Source organism: Elephantulus edwardii, unplaced genomic scaffold (assembly GCF_000299155.1).
Source record: "Elephantulus edwardii isolate Elephantulus edwardi_28Jun2011 unplaced genomic scaffold, EleEdw1.0 scaffold00053, whole genome shotgun sequence".
Classification (NCBI taxonomy): Eukaryota; Metazoa; Chordata; class Mammalia; order Macroscelidea; family Macroscelididae; genus Elephantulus; species Elephantulus edwardii.
Genome location: NW_006399803.1, coordinates 17507313 through 17522847, shown reverse-complemented (window position 1 = coordinate 17522847; position 15535 = coordinate 17507313). Strand labels below are relative to the sequence as shown.

At 35.9% G+C, this 15535-nt stretch overlaps 1 protein-coding gene and 1 pseudogene across 1 annotated transcript in view; one reads left to right on the top strand and one right to left on the bottom strand.

Annotated features, from left to right (window-relative positions):
- ELF2 (E74-like factor 2 (ets domain transcription factor)) overlaps positions 1-14807 on the bottom strand; it is a 103456-nt gene extending 88649 nt beyond the window's left edge. Inside the window, exon 1 of the mRNA XM_006887032.1 lies at positions 14736-14807. Within this exon, the coding sequence (XP_006887094.1) occupies positions 14736-14807 (72 nt within the window). The remainder of the gene's footprint in view (positions 1-14735) is intronic.
- LOC102874704 lies at positions 4212-4954 on the top strand (annotated as a pseudogene).
- Positions 14808-15535: the final 728 nt, after the last annotated feature.

The window sequence follows — 15535 nt, the reverse complement described above, 5'->3', positions numbered from 1 at the left end:
GTTTAGGGCTTTTGTACATAGGGTCACTATGAGTTACAAGCGACTCGACGGCACATAACAACAACCACCACCACCACTGGGATTGCAGTGCAGCTTTTTGCCATAGTCCACCAAAGCTCTCTTATACTTGTCTTTTCTAGAACTTCATATAAATGAAATTATACACTCTGGGCCTTTTTGTACCTGGTTTTTAAAAATGAACATGATGTTTCTGAGATGTTTCCATGTTATCTACTGCATATATCAAAACTTCACCTAAAGTAACAAACTCGGTGCCCTCAAGTTAATCCTAACTTACAGATCTCTAAGACATAGCAGAGTTGCCCCATATAGTTTCCTACGCTTTAATTCTACAGAAACAGATTACCACATCTTCCTCCTGTAGAGCAGATAGTGGTTCAAACCTCCTAACTTGTTATCAGCAGCCAAGCATTGCTTTTAATGCTGATAAGATTTCTATTGTATGTATAACTCTATCAATTGCATATTTACTCACCTCTCTTCCTACAGCTATAATATTCTTATGAATATTCATTCCTTCCTGTCCTTCCATTCCATACTTACCTACTATGGTAAGCATATATTTAATCTTAAAAACTGAAAAGTCATTGTTATTGAGTCATAACTGACTCCTACCTGACCCTCAGCAGGTTTTTGAAGTCTAGAAATAACAAAGAGAATGTCTCTCTTTCTCCTGGGGACCAGATAGTAAATTCACACTAGCAGAAGTGTAGCCTTTTGATTAGCAATACAGCTCTCTACAGACTATGGCACCAGACTTCCTTCACATTTAATCTTAAAAGAATGGTCAAATTATTTTGCGAAGTGTTTACATGATTTTACGTTCCCATCATCAACGTAAAAAACATTTTGGTTGCTCCTGAGACTCCCTTCCAACACACAGTAATGTACATCTCCTTATGATTTTAATTTGCACTTCTCCGATGGCTGTAATGTTGGTTATTTGTGTAAACGTTTAGTGGCCATCCATGTAAAAATCTATTAAATCTTTTGGCCATTTTAATGAATTCTCTCCAACTCCCTAAGTTGTATAAGGTCTTTATATAGATTTGATAAATTTGTTACCTGTCAGAACATGTGTTATAAGTATTTTTCAATCTTTGATAAAAAACAAACATTCATTGAGTTTTCTTTTATTTAATTTCCCTAAGTGTTTGGTAGCCTCTTGAATGCCAGGCCTTATTCGCTGGAATAGAGCAGTGGGGGGAAATAGCAACCCTGTTTTCTAAGCTGTGGTTGTTGTGTACTATCCAGTCAGAACTGACCCATAGCTAACCCTCCAACTGATTTTCAGAGACAGTAAATGGCACAGGAGGAGATTACCCTTCCTTGTCCCACAGAGCAGCTGGTGGATTCGAATTGTGTGCCTTTGGGATTACAGTGCATCTTCTTACCAAAGTTTTACATTTATAAATAAATACATAACCTGTTATTTAATACATATATATACACACACACACACACACACGTATATATATATAATAACCCATTATAATTAATAGGTCTTTCATTCATAGGGTCACTATAAGTTGTCTACAACTTGACAACACTTAACAACAACAACAAAGAGAGAGCTCAGTTGTCCTAGCGGACAGAAAGTGATGCTACCAAGCCAAAGGTGGGTGATTTTAATCTACAGACCTCAGGCCTGGTTTTCATTGTTTTTGGTCAAACATTCCTTCTAAGTGGCATACCACTGTTCTGTCCATTTGCTGTACAGAGGTAACTCGTGGTTGCAGTGATGCTGAACACTGTGATACTGCTGTGTCAAATGTGCTAATGGATACCCATGGTGGACAGTGTTTGGTGGAGCTCCCTGATTTAAAATAAGTTTGGAAACAGGAGTGGCATCCAGTTCCGAGACAGCTTGCCTCCGGAAAACCTATGAACTTGAAGAAACTATTAAAGTCATACAAGTGTTCAGGTCTTTCATTCATAGGGTTGCTATGAACGGCACTTAACAACAATAGCAACAACATAAGAAACTAAGCTACCCATTATGTTCAAAGAATATTTTTAGAAGGAAAACCTTGGGGTAAGAAATTGTTCAACTTAACAGTCTGAATAGTAATATAAATTAAATAATAATGAACTACAATAATGAAAAATTATATACCAAACGGAGCTCTGGTGGTGGAGTGTTAAGAAACTGCACTGCAATCCCAAAGGAATGAGGTTCAAATCAACAGCTGTTCTGCAGGAGAAGGATGGACAATCTCCTCTTGTGTGACTTACTGGCTTTGAAAACCCAATGGAGGGTCAGCCATGCCATGAATTGGTTCCAACTCGATGGCTGTGGTTGTTATGTGCTGTTGAGTCCCCCAGGACGAACGTGTTTGTTCTCCTAGCAGTCCATGGTATATTCAATACTCATATACAACAATAATAATGAAAAAGAGACTGAGTGAAGTGTAAGAGTTTTTAGCACCATGACAGAAGAAATAAATTGGCTGAAGAGAGTAATTTTTTTTTTATTTTTGTCATTATTTATTTTAGGGTACATGAAAAACGCAAAGAGAAACATTTCTAAAAATGTGGAAAAATTCTGTTTGGTGCTCTAAAGAGAGCTATTAGCTTTCTCAAAATTTTAGCAATTTCCAATTATTTTATGACTTGGTTTGTGGTCATTTGTGCTATTAATACTGTAATACAGAATAAATTTCAAAATTAAACTCACCACCAGAGATAATTATTTTGTTATATTAGGGAAAAAGTCTATGAGATAAATAGTACCCTTGCAAATGGATTAAAATAAGCCTGGAAGCAAGAACGGCATCCAATTCCGAAATAGCTTGCCTCCGGAAACTCTATGAACGTGGAGAAAAAATGAAAGTTATACAAATGTATAACTTTTCTCTTTCATTCATAGGGTTGCTATGAGTCATCTACAACTTGACAGCACTTAACAACAACAATACAGAGAGAGCTCTGTTGGCCTAGTGGACAGAAAGTGATGCTACCAAGCCAAAGGTGGGTGATTTTAATCTACAGACCTCAGGCCTGGTTTTCATTGTTTTTGGTCAAACATTCCTTCTAAGTGGTATAGCACTGGTCTGTCCATTTTCTGTACAGAGGTAATTCGTGGTTGCTGTGATGCTGAACACTGTGACACTGATGTGTCAAATGCGATAATGGTAGCCCATGGTGGACAGTGTTTGGTGGAGCTCCCTGATTTAAAATAAGTTTGGAAACAGGAGTGGCATCCAATTTGGAAATAGCTTGCCTCTGGAAACTCTATGAACATAGAGAAATGATGAAATTTAGACAAGTGTTCAGGTCTTTCATTCACAAGATCGCTATGAGTCGTCTATGACCCAACGGCACTTAGCAACAACAACAACATATTAACATCCTTCATTGTTGCTAAGGATTCATTTTACCTATCTGTAAGCTTTGTTTGAAATTTGTAAAAATCTCTTTTGTTCATTTAAATAATCTTTGGTTAACTATGATCACTTTCAAAGGGCACTGCTCGGTTTTGTCAAGGAAAATGTCATTCAAATTCTAAAAACAATAATAATAATGTCAGGCAGTATGATCTGTTTCAGAGACATGCCATTTTATATTAAAATAGAAGTTAAATAAAAGAAACAGTTATATTTTTAACATAATTCTATTAAACCACGCTTTCATAGTGAGGAAATTTTAATAATTAAAATAAAATGTAATTTCTTAAAAAATATATCAATATATAGAAAGAGCTATGTCTAGAAAGATAAATACAGATATAGATATGTATCACACCCAATCTCCTCTGAAAAGAGTATTTTCAGAATATATTATAACAACAGAGACCTCTGTTCCTCCATCCAGGTACTATGGCCTTGAATACTGCTGTCTAGCTCTATCACATGGTATTTCTTAAGCTTAAGCAGAAGAGGACAGGGAGATCCATGGCTTCTTGAGGGCAACAGTCATCCATCCTGCTTTGGGCTCTTGGTTCTGCAGGTCCTTAAAACATTGTCATATCATAGGACATTATATAATTACAATAACCTAGAATCTACTAAAAAAAAAAAAAGACCTAAAATGTCAAGAAAGCAGCAGTCTGCCTCAGACATCATGGAAAAAACCAAAAACACTCTTCTCCTAAAAGAGCAAATCCAATGAAAACCCCAGATAGAGAAAACTAGAAGAAATATAATGTTGATATGGAGTTGTTTGAACACCTACAGAAGAAGATGTAAATGATGGGAAAAACAATGAAGCCATTAAAAGAGCAAATACCATATCTCTTGTCCATCCGCCCAAGATGCCAAAGGGAAAGAAGGCCAGGGGAAGAAGGTGGCCCTGGTGCCCGCAGTGGTCAAGAAGCAGGAGGCCAAGAAGGTGGTGAATCCCCTGGCCGAGAAAAGGCCCAAAAACTTTGGCATCGGGCAGGATATCCAATCCAAAAGGGACCTTACACACTTTGTCAAATGGCCCCAGCTACATCCGGCCGCAGCGGCAGAGGGCAATCCTCTACAAATGACTCAAGGTGCCACCCGCCATTAACCAGTTCACCCAGGCCTTGGACCGCCAGACAGCTACTCAGCTGCTGAAGCTGGCCCACAAGTCCCGAACAAAGACCAAGGAGAAGAAGCAGAGGCTGCTGGCCCGGGCTGAGAAGAAGGCTGCTGGTAAAGAAGACACTCCCACCAAAAGACTCCGCCCCCATCCTCTGGGCACGGGTGAAAATGATCACCACCCTGGTGGAGAACAAGAAGGCCCAACTGGTAGCAATTGCACACAAAGTGGACCCCATAGACCTGGTGGTCTTCCTGCCAGCTTTGTGTCAGAAGATGGGTGTTCCCTCCTGCATCATCAAGGGCAAGGCCAGGCTGGACTGCCTCGTTCACCGGAAGACCTGCACCACTGTTGCCTTCAAACAGGTAAAAACCCGGAAGATAAAGGTGCTCTGGCGAAGCTGGTAGAAGCCATCAGAACCAATTAAAACGCAGATATGATGAGATCCACCGCCACTGGGGAGGCAAAGTCGTGGGGCCCAAGTCAGGGGCCCATATCACCAAGCTGGAAAAGGCCAAGGCCAAAGAACTCGCCACCAAACTGGGCTGATGCACACACCAATTCTTCTATACATAAAAATAAACTTATTCCACCGTCAAAAAAAAGAGCAAATACCCCAGAGACAAGTGATCCAGAAGAAATACACTGATGAGGAACAACTTCAATAGCTATGGAAAAAAATGCAAAAGATGGAAGAAAGAATTGATAGTATAAATAAAGAAGTTCAAAAACTAAAAAAATCATCACAAGACAGAGAAGGTACAGCCAAAACAGTACTAAAAATAACAGAAAAGCATGAAAATGCAATTCAGAATATTAATACCAAAGGATCCTATATTCAGCAAAGCTCTTTATCAAATTTGAAAAGGATATTAGATTCTTTGCAGAAAAGAAGGACCTTAAGGAATTTGTGAAAACAAGACCAAAACTACAAGATGTTTTAAGTGAAGTCCTATACACAGAGACGCCAAAGGAAAGTGGTAGGAAACTTGAACACATCACTATTACCAAAGGACACGTCAACTACAAAGAAACTCAAGAAAGACACAGGAGATCTTTACAATCAACTAACTTGATCTTGTGGATATATTTGATGTTCTGCATCCAACTAAAACTCAATTCACTTTCTTCTCAAATGCACATGGTATATTTTCCAGAATCTGTTACATATTAGGACACAAAGAAAGCCTCAACAAATTAAAAAACAATGAAATAATACAAAGGATCTTCTCAGACCACAATGCAAAAAAACTATAAATTAACCACAGAGAGGGTAAAGCTACAAAACTACCTATGTGGAAACTAAGGAACTCTCCACTAGAACACCACTGGGTTATAACAGAAATAATGAAATAAAAAAAATTTCTTGAAACAAATGAAATGAAAATACAACATACCAAAACCTCTCAGATGCAGCTCAGGCAGTCATTAGGGGGCAGTTCACAGCAATAGGCACACATATAGAAAAGGGAAAAAGAAGAAAAATCAATGATCTAATTCAATGCCTTCATCAAATAGAAAAAGAACAAACTAATCCTACAGCCTCTAGAAGAAATTATAATATAAAAGATGAAATCAGTGAGATAGAAAACAGAAAAACAATTAAAACTATCAATAGGACCAGAAGCTGGTTTTGCAAAAGGGTCAATAAACTTGACAAAAACCACTAGCAAACTTGACAAAAGATAAAAAAGAGAAGACACAGATAACTCAATTAAGAAATTACAGAAATGGCATCACAAATGAACCAGATGTAATCAGATAATACCAGAATACTATGAACACCTATACAGTGGTAAATTTGAAAACCTAGAGGAAACAGATAAATTAATTGAAACCCATACCCTACCCAGACTGAAAATGACAGATGCAGAACACTTGAACAGATCAATCACAAATGAAGAAATTGAACAAGTATAAAAATACTTCCCCATATGAAAAGTCCTGGACCAGATGGCTTCACAGCTGAATTCTACCAAACATTAAGAGAAGATCTATCACCAATTCTTCTTAAAGTATTTTTTAAAATAGAAAAAGAAGGAACACTTCCAGAGTCATTCTATGAAGCAAGTCATAACCCTAATACAAAAACCAGGCAAAGATATTACCAAGAAAGAAAACTATAGACCATTATTTCACATGAATATAGACGCAAAAATCCTTAACAAAATTCTAGCCAACAGAATCCAAAAGCACATTTAAAAAAAATAATAATTCACCATGACCAAGTGGAATTCATAACAGGTATGCAAGGATGGTTCCACATAACAATCAATCAATGTAACTAACCATATTAACAAAGCAAATAACAAGAGCCATGAATGAATGGAATTCTAAAATCTCTGTAGATGTTCATTGAAATTAATAATAATTTTTTTTTAAAAAAAGGTATTAGACAAAATTCAACGCCCCTTCCTGATAAAGACAGTCGGCAAAACTGGGACAGAAAATCATTTCCTTAACATAAAAAATATATATATATATAAATGCAAAACCAAGAGCCAATATCATTCTCAATGGAAAGAGACTAAAAGTGTTTTCCTTGCAAACAAGGACCAGACAAGGACACACACTGTCACCACTTCTATTCAATATTGTATTCAAAGTATTTGCTAGGGCAATACAACAAGACAGGGCAATAAAAGGCATCCATATCAGCAAAGAGATGGTTAAATTTTCACTATATACAGATGATATGATAGAATACAGAGAAAAACCACAAGTACTCAACAAAGTAACTATTAGAGCTAGTAGACCAATTTAGTAGAGTGGCAGGATATAAAATCAATATCCAAAAATCCATGGGATTCCTCTACAGTAAAAAGGAGAACTCAGAGAAGGAAACCAAGAAAGCAATACCATTTATAAAAGCCAACCACATATTGATATATTTGGGAGTTAAATAGAGACCCAGAAGACATGTAAAAAAAAAATTGCAGAACATTTCTGAAAGACACAATAAAAGACCTAAAGAAATGGAAAAAGTGTGCCCTGCTAATGAATAAAAAGACTCATTCTCGTGAAAATGACCACCCTACCAAAAGCTATCTGAATGTTCAATATAATCCCAATCTAGATACCAAATTCATTTTTCAAGGAGATCAAAAGGGAAATTGTCAAGTTTATTTGGAGAGCAAAGAAACTCTGAATAAGCAAAATATTTCTGAAAAACAAAAATTAAATAGGTGGCAAAGCACTCCCTGACTTCAAAATCCACTACTACACAGCGGTAGTAACCAAAACAGCATGACACAGTGACAGGCACACAGATTAACGGAGCAGAATTAAGAACCCAGAAATGTATCCAGCTACCTACAGTCAACTGATATTCAACAAGGAAATAAAACTAATCAAATGGAGAAATAACAACCGCTTCAACAAATGATGCTGGAAAAACTGAACTGTTAACTGTAGAAAGCTGAAACAGGATCTACATCTCACACTATATACAAAAATTAACACAAAGTGGCTCAGAGACCTGGGATTAAAGCCATCATAAAGTCCATCAGAGACAAACTAGGATCAAGCTTGGATTGCCTAGTTTATGTGACTGCCAAATACAGCCAGATATGCACAATATGGAGAGGATAAAATTGATTAATGGAATTAACCTAAAATAAATAATTCTAAAAATTAAATCCCTGTGTGCATCAAAACATTTTCCAACAGAGTGGAAAAAAATATATACTGACTGGGGAAAAACATCTGGCAATACTGTTTCAGACAAGGGTCTCATATCATAAGTCTATAGACTTGTACAGAACCTCCACAAGAAAAAGAATGATAACACAACTACAAGAAAAAGGCTGATAACACAACTACACGGAAAGAATTTTCACAGAGGAAGATATTCAGATGGCCAACAGACACATGAAGAAATGCTTAAAATTACTGACAATAAGACAGCTGTAAATCAAAACCAAAATGAGATACCTTCTCACTCCAGTAGCAGTAGTAAAGTCTCAGGACAGCAAGTAATAAATGTTGGAGAAGATGTGGAGAGATAGGAACTCTTAACTACTGTTGGTGGGGCTGTAAAATGGTACAACCTCTGGAATGCATTTTGGCATTTTCTCAGAAAGCTGAACATAGAAATTCCCTATCACCCAGCAATTCGACTGCTTGGAATATACACCAAGAAAAGAACTGAGGCACAAACAGAAACTTGGACATCAATGTTCATAGCAGTGTTATTCACCATCACAAGAACATGGAAACAACCCAAATATCCAACCACAACCAAATGGAATGAGAAATTGTGATATATTCACACTGTGCCACAATGAAATACTATGCAGTGGTCATGACTACTCCCAGACCAGGAGACAGTCTTGGAGGTGACTGGCTGTCTCCCAGATCTGTGTAATAAAGTGCATTTATGGATACTGCAATCTGTTTGTCTTACTGGCGATTGACTACTTGTGTTCTATAACACCATGAGGAGGAGACTACAAAAGATTGACTGAGACACTGGCACAAACGCACCACATCCAAGGTATTCAACAACCAAGAATGCCAGATACCTCTAGCCCAGAACATGCAGGTGGGAGTCTCTCCAGCACATATCTGACAAGATCTAATTCAAGTCCTAGGAAAACATAAGAAATAGCCTGAAGAGAATCTGAACTCTGAGCCCTGTTCCAGAGCCATGCCTGCCAGCTAAGGAAGCAAAGGTAGATGGATCCTCAAAGTTCAGTCACTCCCACTGGACTCAACTTTGCAAACATCTTGTAGTCCAGAGGGCAGAAAACACCATAAAAATATCTTGTAACTGAACAAGAAGGCATTCAGCTTCAACTAAAGACCAGCAAGTAAAGGCTTAAAATAGGTTCCCCTTCATCTCAATGCCTCGGTTCAGCACGAGGCAGCCAGAGTCTGTGCCCCTATTCCCAAATAGAGAACCCACAAATAAAAACAACAATCTCTCTGTAAAGAAGCCCTACTCCAAGAATCACCTCAGAATGTGTCTTCTAGAAGTATCAGTTATAAAACTATTGTTACATAGTTATAAAACTAATGTCCGTTTACTCCAATCAGCAAAACCAGTTACTTTCTTTTAGAATTCCTTGTTTTCTTTCTTTAGTCACATAAAATACTTTAAACTGTCTGTTTATCAGGAGAGGAAATGTATCTTTCCTAGATTAGCATTTACCTCTTTGAAACTTTTTTTTCCCAGTCATATGTAAATTTTATCTTAATCTGCCTTTTTAACAAAAAGAGAAATACATGAACTGTTCCTTTTAAATGTAGAAATTCTGTAACTTTACTAACAAAAGTATACTGTTAAGTAAATTAGTATCTAACCCTAGTTTAAAAACCTAATGACCACTTCCAAACTGGGAGGTTTTTTTTGAGAACTTGCTGTCCTCCCAGATCTGTAATAAAGTGCCTATGGATAGTGGGAGGAGAGAGGAAAATCAATGGGGAGGGGGGAAACAGGAGCAGATGGGTGAGTATAGGCAAGAGTTTAAATATAAGGTCACACAATTTGATGGGTAGAGGGAGGGGTGGGTAAAAGAAAAGGAAAAGATGTGGTATAAAAAACAATGTATATGAACTTTGTAAGTAAACCAGTATAAAATAAAAATTTTATTAAAAAAAAGAAACAATGAACATAAAACAAAAACTACATTATACCAACAAGATACTTTTGTTTTAAAATCACTATGTAGAAAATAAAAATACAGAAGAAATAAATTATCCACTATATGCTATTTAAGAACAATTTGATACTTTTATATAATCTTTTCTACTTGGCTACTTATTTCATGAGATGTCCCATCTATTCTTAAAATATGTTTTGTGGTAACTTTAATCTTTATGAAGTCAACAAAATTATTGAATGAAAACACTTTGATTTATTGTGGTATTACAATACAGCATGCTAAGGGCATTTTTTTAATTCAATAAATATTTATCATAATAATTTCTGATCACATTAATAGCTGAGTGATTGTGGATCTCTTAAGGTAGCAGTCCAAATATCAAGTCTACAATCATCTGAATTTCTCAAAGCTTCCTGCTGAGGTATTGTTCTAATCATTTTTAAATACCCTACAGCAAGATTATGTACATGTGATGTTAATGATATTGTTAAAGAAACTCCACAATCTACTGAATAATCTTTTCCAGGAACAGGAACAAATATGGATCTCTTCAATATTTGTTGGCAGACGCTGGTGAGCATATCAGGGTTGCATCTATTTCCTGTAAATACCTCAACTGTGTTTCTGATAAATATCAATTCCTTGGGGCTTAATTTCTACCAGTGCCTTCAATACAGTTTTAGGACCAACAGGCAACATCATGACACATGGAGAAAAGAGGGAAACTATCAACAATTACACTTTTTATTTGGATCCACAATCAACACCCATGGTAGCAGCAGTCAAGAAATTAAATACATGTTGCATTGGGAAAAATCTGCTGTCAAAGACCTCTCCAAAATGTCATATGGAAAGGATATCCATTTAAAGATTAAGGATGCCTGATCAAAGTCATGATATTTTCAATTGCATCCTATACATTTTTAAGTTGGACAATAATAAAACCAAAATAGAATCCACACTTTGAACCATGGTGTTGCAAAGAGTACAGAATATACCATGGACTGTCAAAAGAACAAATAAATCTCTTCTTTTTTTAAAATCTGCAAAGGACTTCTTTAATTTTTGATGATGGTGGTGATTCATTTTAATTATCTGAGTTCAAGTTTACATAGTAGGTTGGTATTCCGTTCGGCCATTCATAAATATGTTGTTTTATGACATTGATTTCAAGCCCCACACTGCAACATCATGCTTCCCACCATCTCTCTGTGCTTCTTGTTCCCATTCTGGACTTTATTTATTTAAAGTGATAAACAACTTTCTAGAACTATAGATGCCACTTGAGGACTAAGGTGCACCTGATCTGAATACTTTCAATCACCTAATATGCAAATGAAAGCCAGAGAATAAATAAGAACCAAGAGGAAGAATGAATGCTCCCGGATCATTCTGTTGGGACTACACCATGGATGACTGGAAGGATGAGAAGACTTCATCTCACATACTGTGAACAAAGTCTCGGAAACGACCAGACCTGCGGAAGAGTATCAAGAAAGACACAGCAACATCAGACACCAAAACCAGCCAACTGTTAAACGGGATTTCCGCTCACAGCGACCCAACAAGACAGAGCAGAACAGCTAACCCCTCTATAGCTCTTTACAGAAGCAGGCCTGCCGCCACCTCTTTCTCACAAGGAGCAATTTGGTATCGTCAAACTGCCAACCTTTCCATTCACAGGCAATATTTACCCCAGTGAGCCAACAGAGTCCACTTGTAGTGCTCATTAAATTTATGTCAACTTAATCACTTATACAAACCACTGTCAAAACAGTCCTGTGAGATAAATCTGTCTTAAAGTGCAACCAACTGGCATGCTCATTAAAGGTAAGGATAATGATTTACTTTGGGCATATTTTCAGGAGAAAAGCAGTCCTTAGAGAGACACAGCATGCGGGGAAAGGTAGAGAAGGCCGGCAAAAGAGAGGGAAACTCTCAAAGAGAAAGAATGAGACCCTCAAAGAGAGATGATGTAAGACAGGGCAAAGTTCAGATCTATTGATCACAAAGTCACTATGAGTCATAATCAAGTTGATGACAACAAAAGTCACCTGAAGGCTTGACTTGAGTCTGGAAGATCCAATACAAGACCAGCCTGCTCTAAGGAATGTTTGTTCAAGTCAATACATAAACTGGCTATAAACACAGATATTTTCCTTTTAAATGACCCTCAATTTATCATTTATTTCTTTTAAAGTCATTTTTTTTAATTTGCTCTAAGAAATCATTGCTTATTTTAAGCCTGGGAAAATCTTCTCCTATGTTTTCTTTCAGAAATTTTTCTTTCAACAGATACAGTAAGCTAATCAGTTTTCAATAATGGTACAGAAATATTTCATTGGAAAAATAAGTTTTTAATAAATAATGTTAAACTGAAGATCCACAAACTAATTAACCACAAACTTTCTCACATTATATTCAACTAATTCAAAAAAGATATCATTAACTTAAATTAAAAAATAAATATTTTGGCGAGCTCTGGTGGCCTGGTGGCAGGAAGCTGCACTGCAATCCCAGGGGTGCGCGGTTCAAATCCACCAGATGCTCTGCTGAAGAAGAAGGAACAATCGCCTCCTGTACCAGTCAGATCCAATTTGACAGTACACACATTAAAAAAAAATATTTTATATTTTTAAATTTCATTTTTCAGTTATCTGTAGCTAATATATTTTACAAAAACACAATTTTAAAAATTTCATCTTGTGGCGAGCTCTGGTGGCCTAGTGGTAGGAAACTGCACTGCAATCCCAGAGGTACACGGTTCAAATCCACCAGATGCCCTGCTGAAGAAGGAGGAACAATCGCCTCCTGTACCAGTCAGATCCAATTTGACGGTACACACATAAAAAGAATAAATAAATAAAAATTATAAAAAAAATGAAAAAATTCATCTTGTATCCTCTGACTTCTCTAAATTCACTAGTTCTAGCAGCTGCTGTGTACATTCTTTAATATCCTCTGTGGGCACAACAATAACATCTAAAAATAAAGACAGCTTTTACTTCTTCCTTTCCAATCTTTTCTATGTTTTGCCTTATTGCAATAGCTAAGATAAACCACTGCAATAGAGCAAAGATCTTTTTCTTGTCATTAACCTTAAGAAGAAACCAGTCTTTCACCATGAAGGACGGGCTTTTTACAGATGATTTTATCACACTTAAGCAGTTGTTTTTTATTGTCAATTTACAACAGATAAGTGTTCAATTTTATAAATGAGTTTTCAGTAGTGCTGTTGTTGTCGTCAGATACCAGAGTCGAAATCAACCCAAAGCTGACCTTCTAGCAGGTCTTCAGAGGCAGTAAATCACACAGAGGAGACTGTCCACCTTTCTCCAGCAGAGCAGCTGGTAGATTCAAACTGAAAGCCTTTACATTGTCAACACAATTTCTAACCACTAGATAAAATCATTTTATAATTTTTAATTCAGTTAATACGTTTAAAAGCCCATAAACTGATCTAGATAGCAAGCAAACTAGAAAATGAATCCAGAGTCTAGAATAAACACTATGAGGTCTCAGTCTTGCCACTAGACTACTTACTAGCACTAAGTATCAGTAATGATGTCATTTTTTCAGAGAAAAGAAGTTGGAGGTCTTGTCCTTCAAATATTTTAAACTTTCCCTTTTCCTATCTCATCTCTGGTCAACATTTGTCATTTTAACAGTACTATTATAACTTAGATCCTTCTCAATATTCAGTTTTTACTGAATGGCACTAAACCAAAACCAAAATCCACTGATTTTAAGTTGATTCCAACTCAAAGAAACCATCCTTCAGGTATAGGAAAAGACTGCCCCCCATCTTTCTCTTGCAGAGCAACTAGTGGATTCAAACTACTGACTATTCAGTTAGCAACACAATATATAATATAGCATGCTACCAGAGTTCCTTGAATAGTAGTAGTACATGTACAAATATTTCTGGTAATGTTGCTATATACACTCATCACTTACTCCTCAGCGTTATCAATAACAGGAAAATAAGACATAGTAATGATTCTATCTACATGTATAAATTCATTACTCAAATAAATAAGTATATTGGATTAAAATAGACATAATAGCCAAGAAACCTAAAAGATAACACAAACAAAAATAGTTTAAAAATATACTATATACTCACACACACAATTCTAGTATTATTCCAATATTATGATCCACCCGCTACTTCAAAGGAGAAAGATAGACAATCTCCTCTCATTAGGATTTATTTATAACCTCAGATATAAATATATAAAATCAGATAGAGGATTAATAATGAGTCAGAACCAACTCAATAGCTGAGTTTTTGAGATTCTTTAACCCCAAACAAATATTATGTTTCATATAAATGTCTCAACAAATATTATAAATTTCTTACTTTCTCTTTCTTTATTCGTTTCATTCTAATTTATGCATATTCTGTTAACTCAAGTGAGCCCTGCAGTATCTTCTCTCAATCTTCTATTATCTAAATTATAATAAGATATGACATGCCCATGTTCAATTTCATGCACTATACACTTATATTCTTACATATTTGTTTCTCATCAATTTCAAAATTAGTTCAGACGCTGATTCTATAAACAAAACAGAGATATAATAAAAGCAATATCTAACCTGGTGATTTTCTACTCCATTGCTGGAAAGCTCCAAAACAGAACCTCCACTGTCAACCACTGCTGATGTCATTCTTTATTCCCTGAGGAAGCTTCCAGAGATAATAATCAATGTGATTAAAAGTTCACGGATGCTTGTCAATGTTACACGCTTGCATTATTATGTTTTAAAAGTCAATGGTATGGAGGGAAGCATATATCCAACAAACCCGTCCTCTAAAGACCATTAACCAGAGAGCCTAGAAAGAGGAAGAAATTAAATAGTTACAAAAACATAATGAAAAGCTACACACAGTACAACTCAAAATTTCAGCATGTTTTTGCTAAGGTGGAAAAGGTATGTTTATATGGTTCTGGATCAAAAGAGGGGAGTAATGAACATGCCTTGAAGTTTATATTCAGATTCATGAGCACAATGAAATAAATGTTTACCTAACATTACCCCTACAAGTCAAGAAAAGTATGACATTTACATTCTAGAGCACAAAATATTTTAAGGAAGATATAATTTCACTCCTAAAATAGTCTGGTAAAAATTCCAAAAATCGTTTACATATTTTTTTTAATTTTTTTATCTTTTTTTTATCATTTACATATTGAACACATAAGAGGATAACTTCTAAATTAATTGTCTATTTAGGAAATTAAAACAATGATTGACATATATTTTATGTTCTTTTACAGCTTATCTGATTGTATATAAACAGTATAACTAAAATTATGTTTTGCTTATAGCAGCATCTCATTTTATCTTCACATTTTGAATAATCTATAGGCTATAAAACTAACTGAGCATATAAT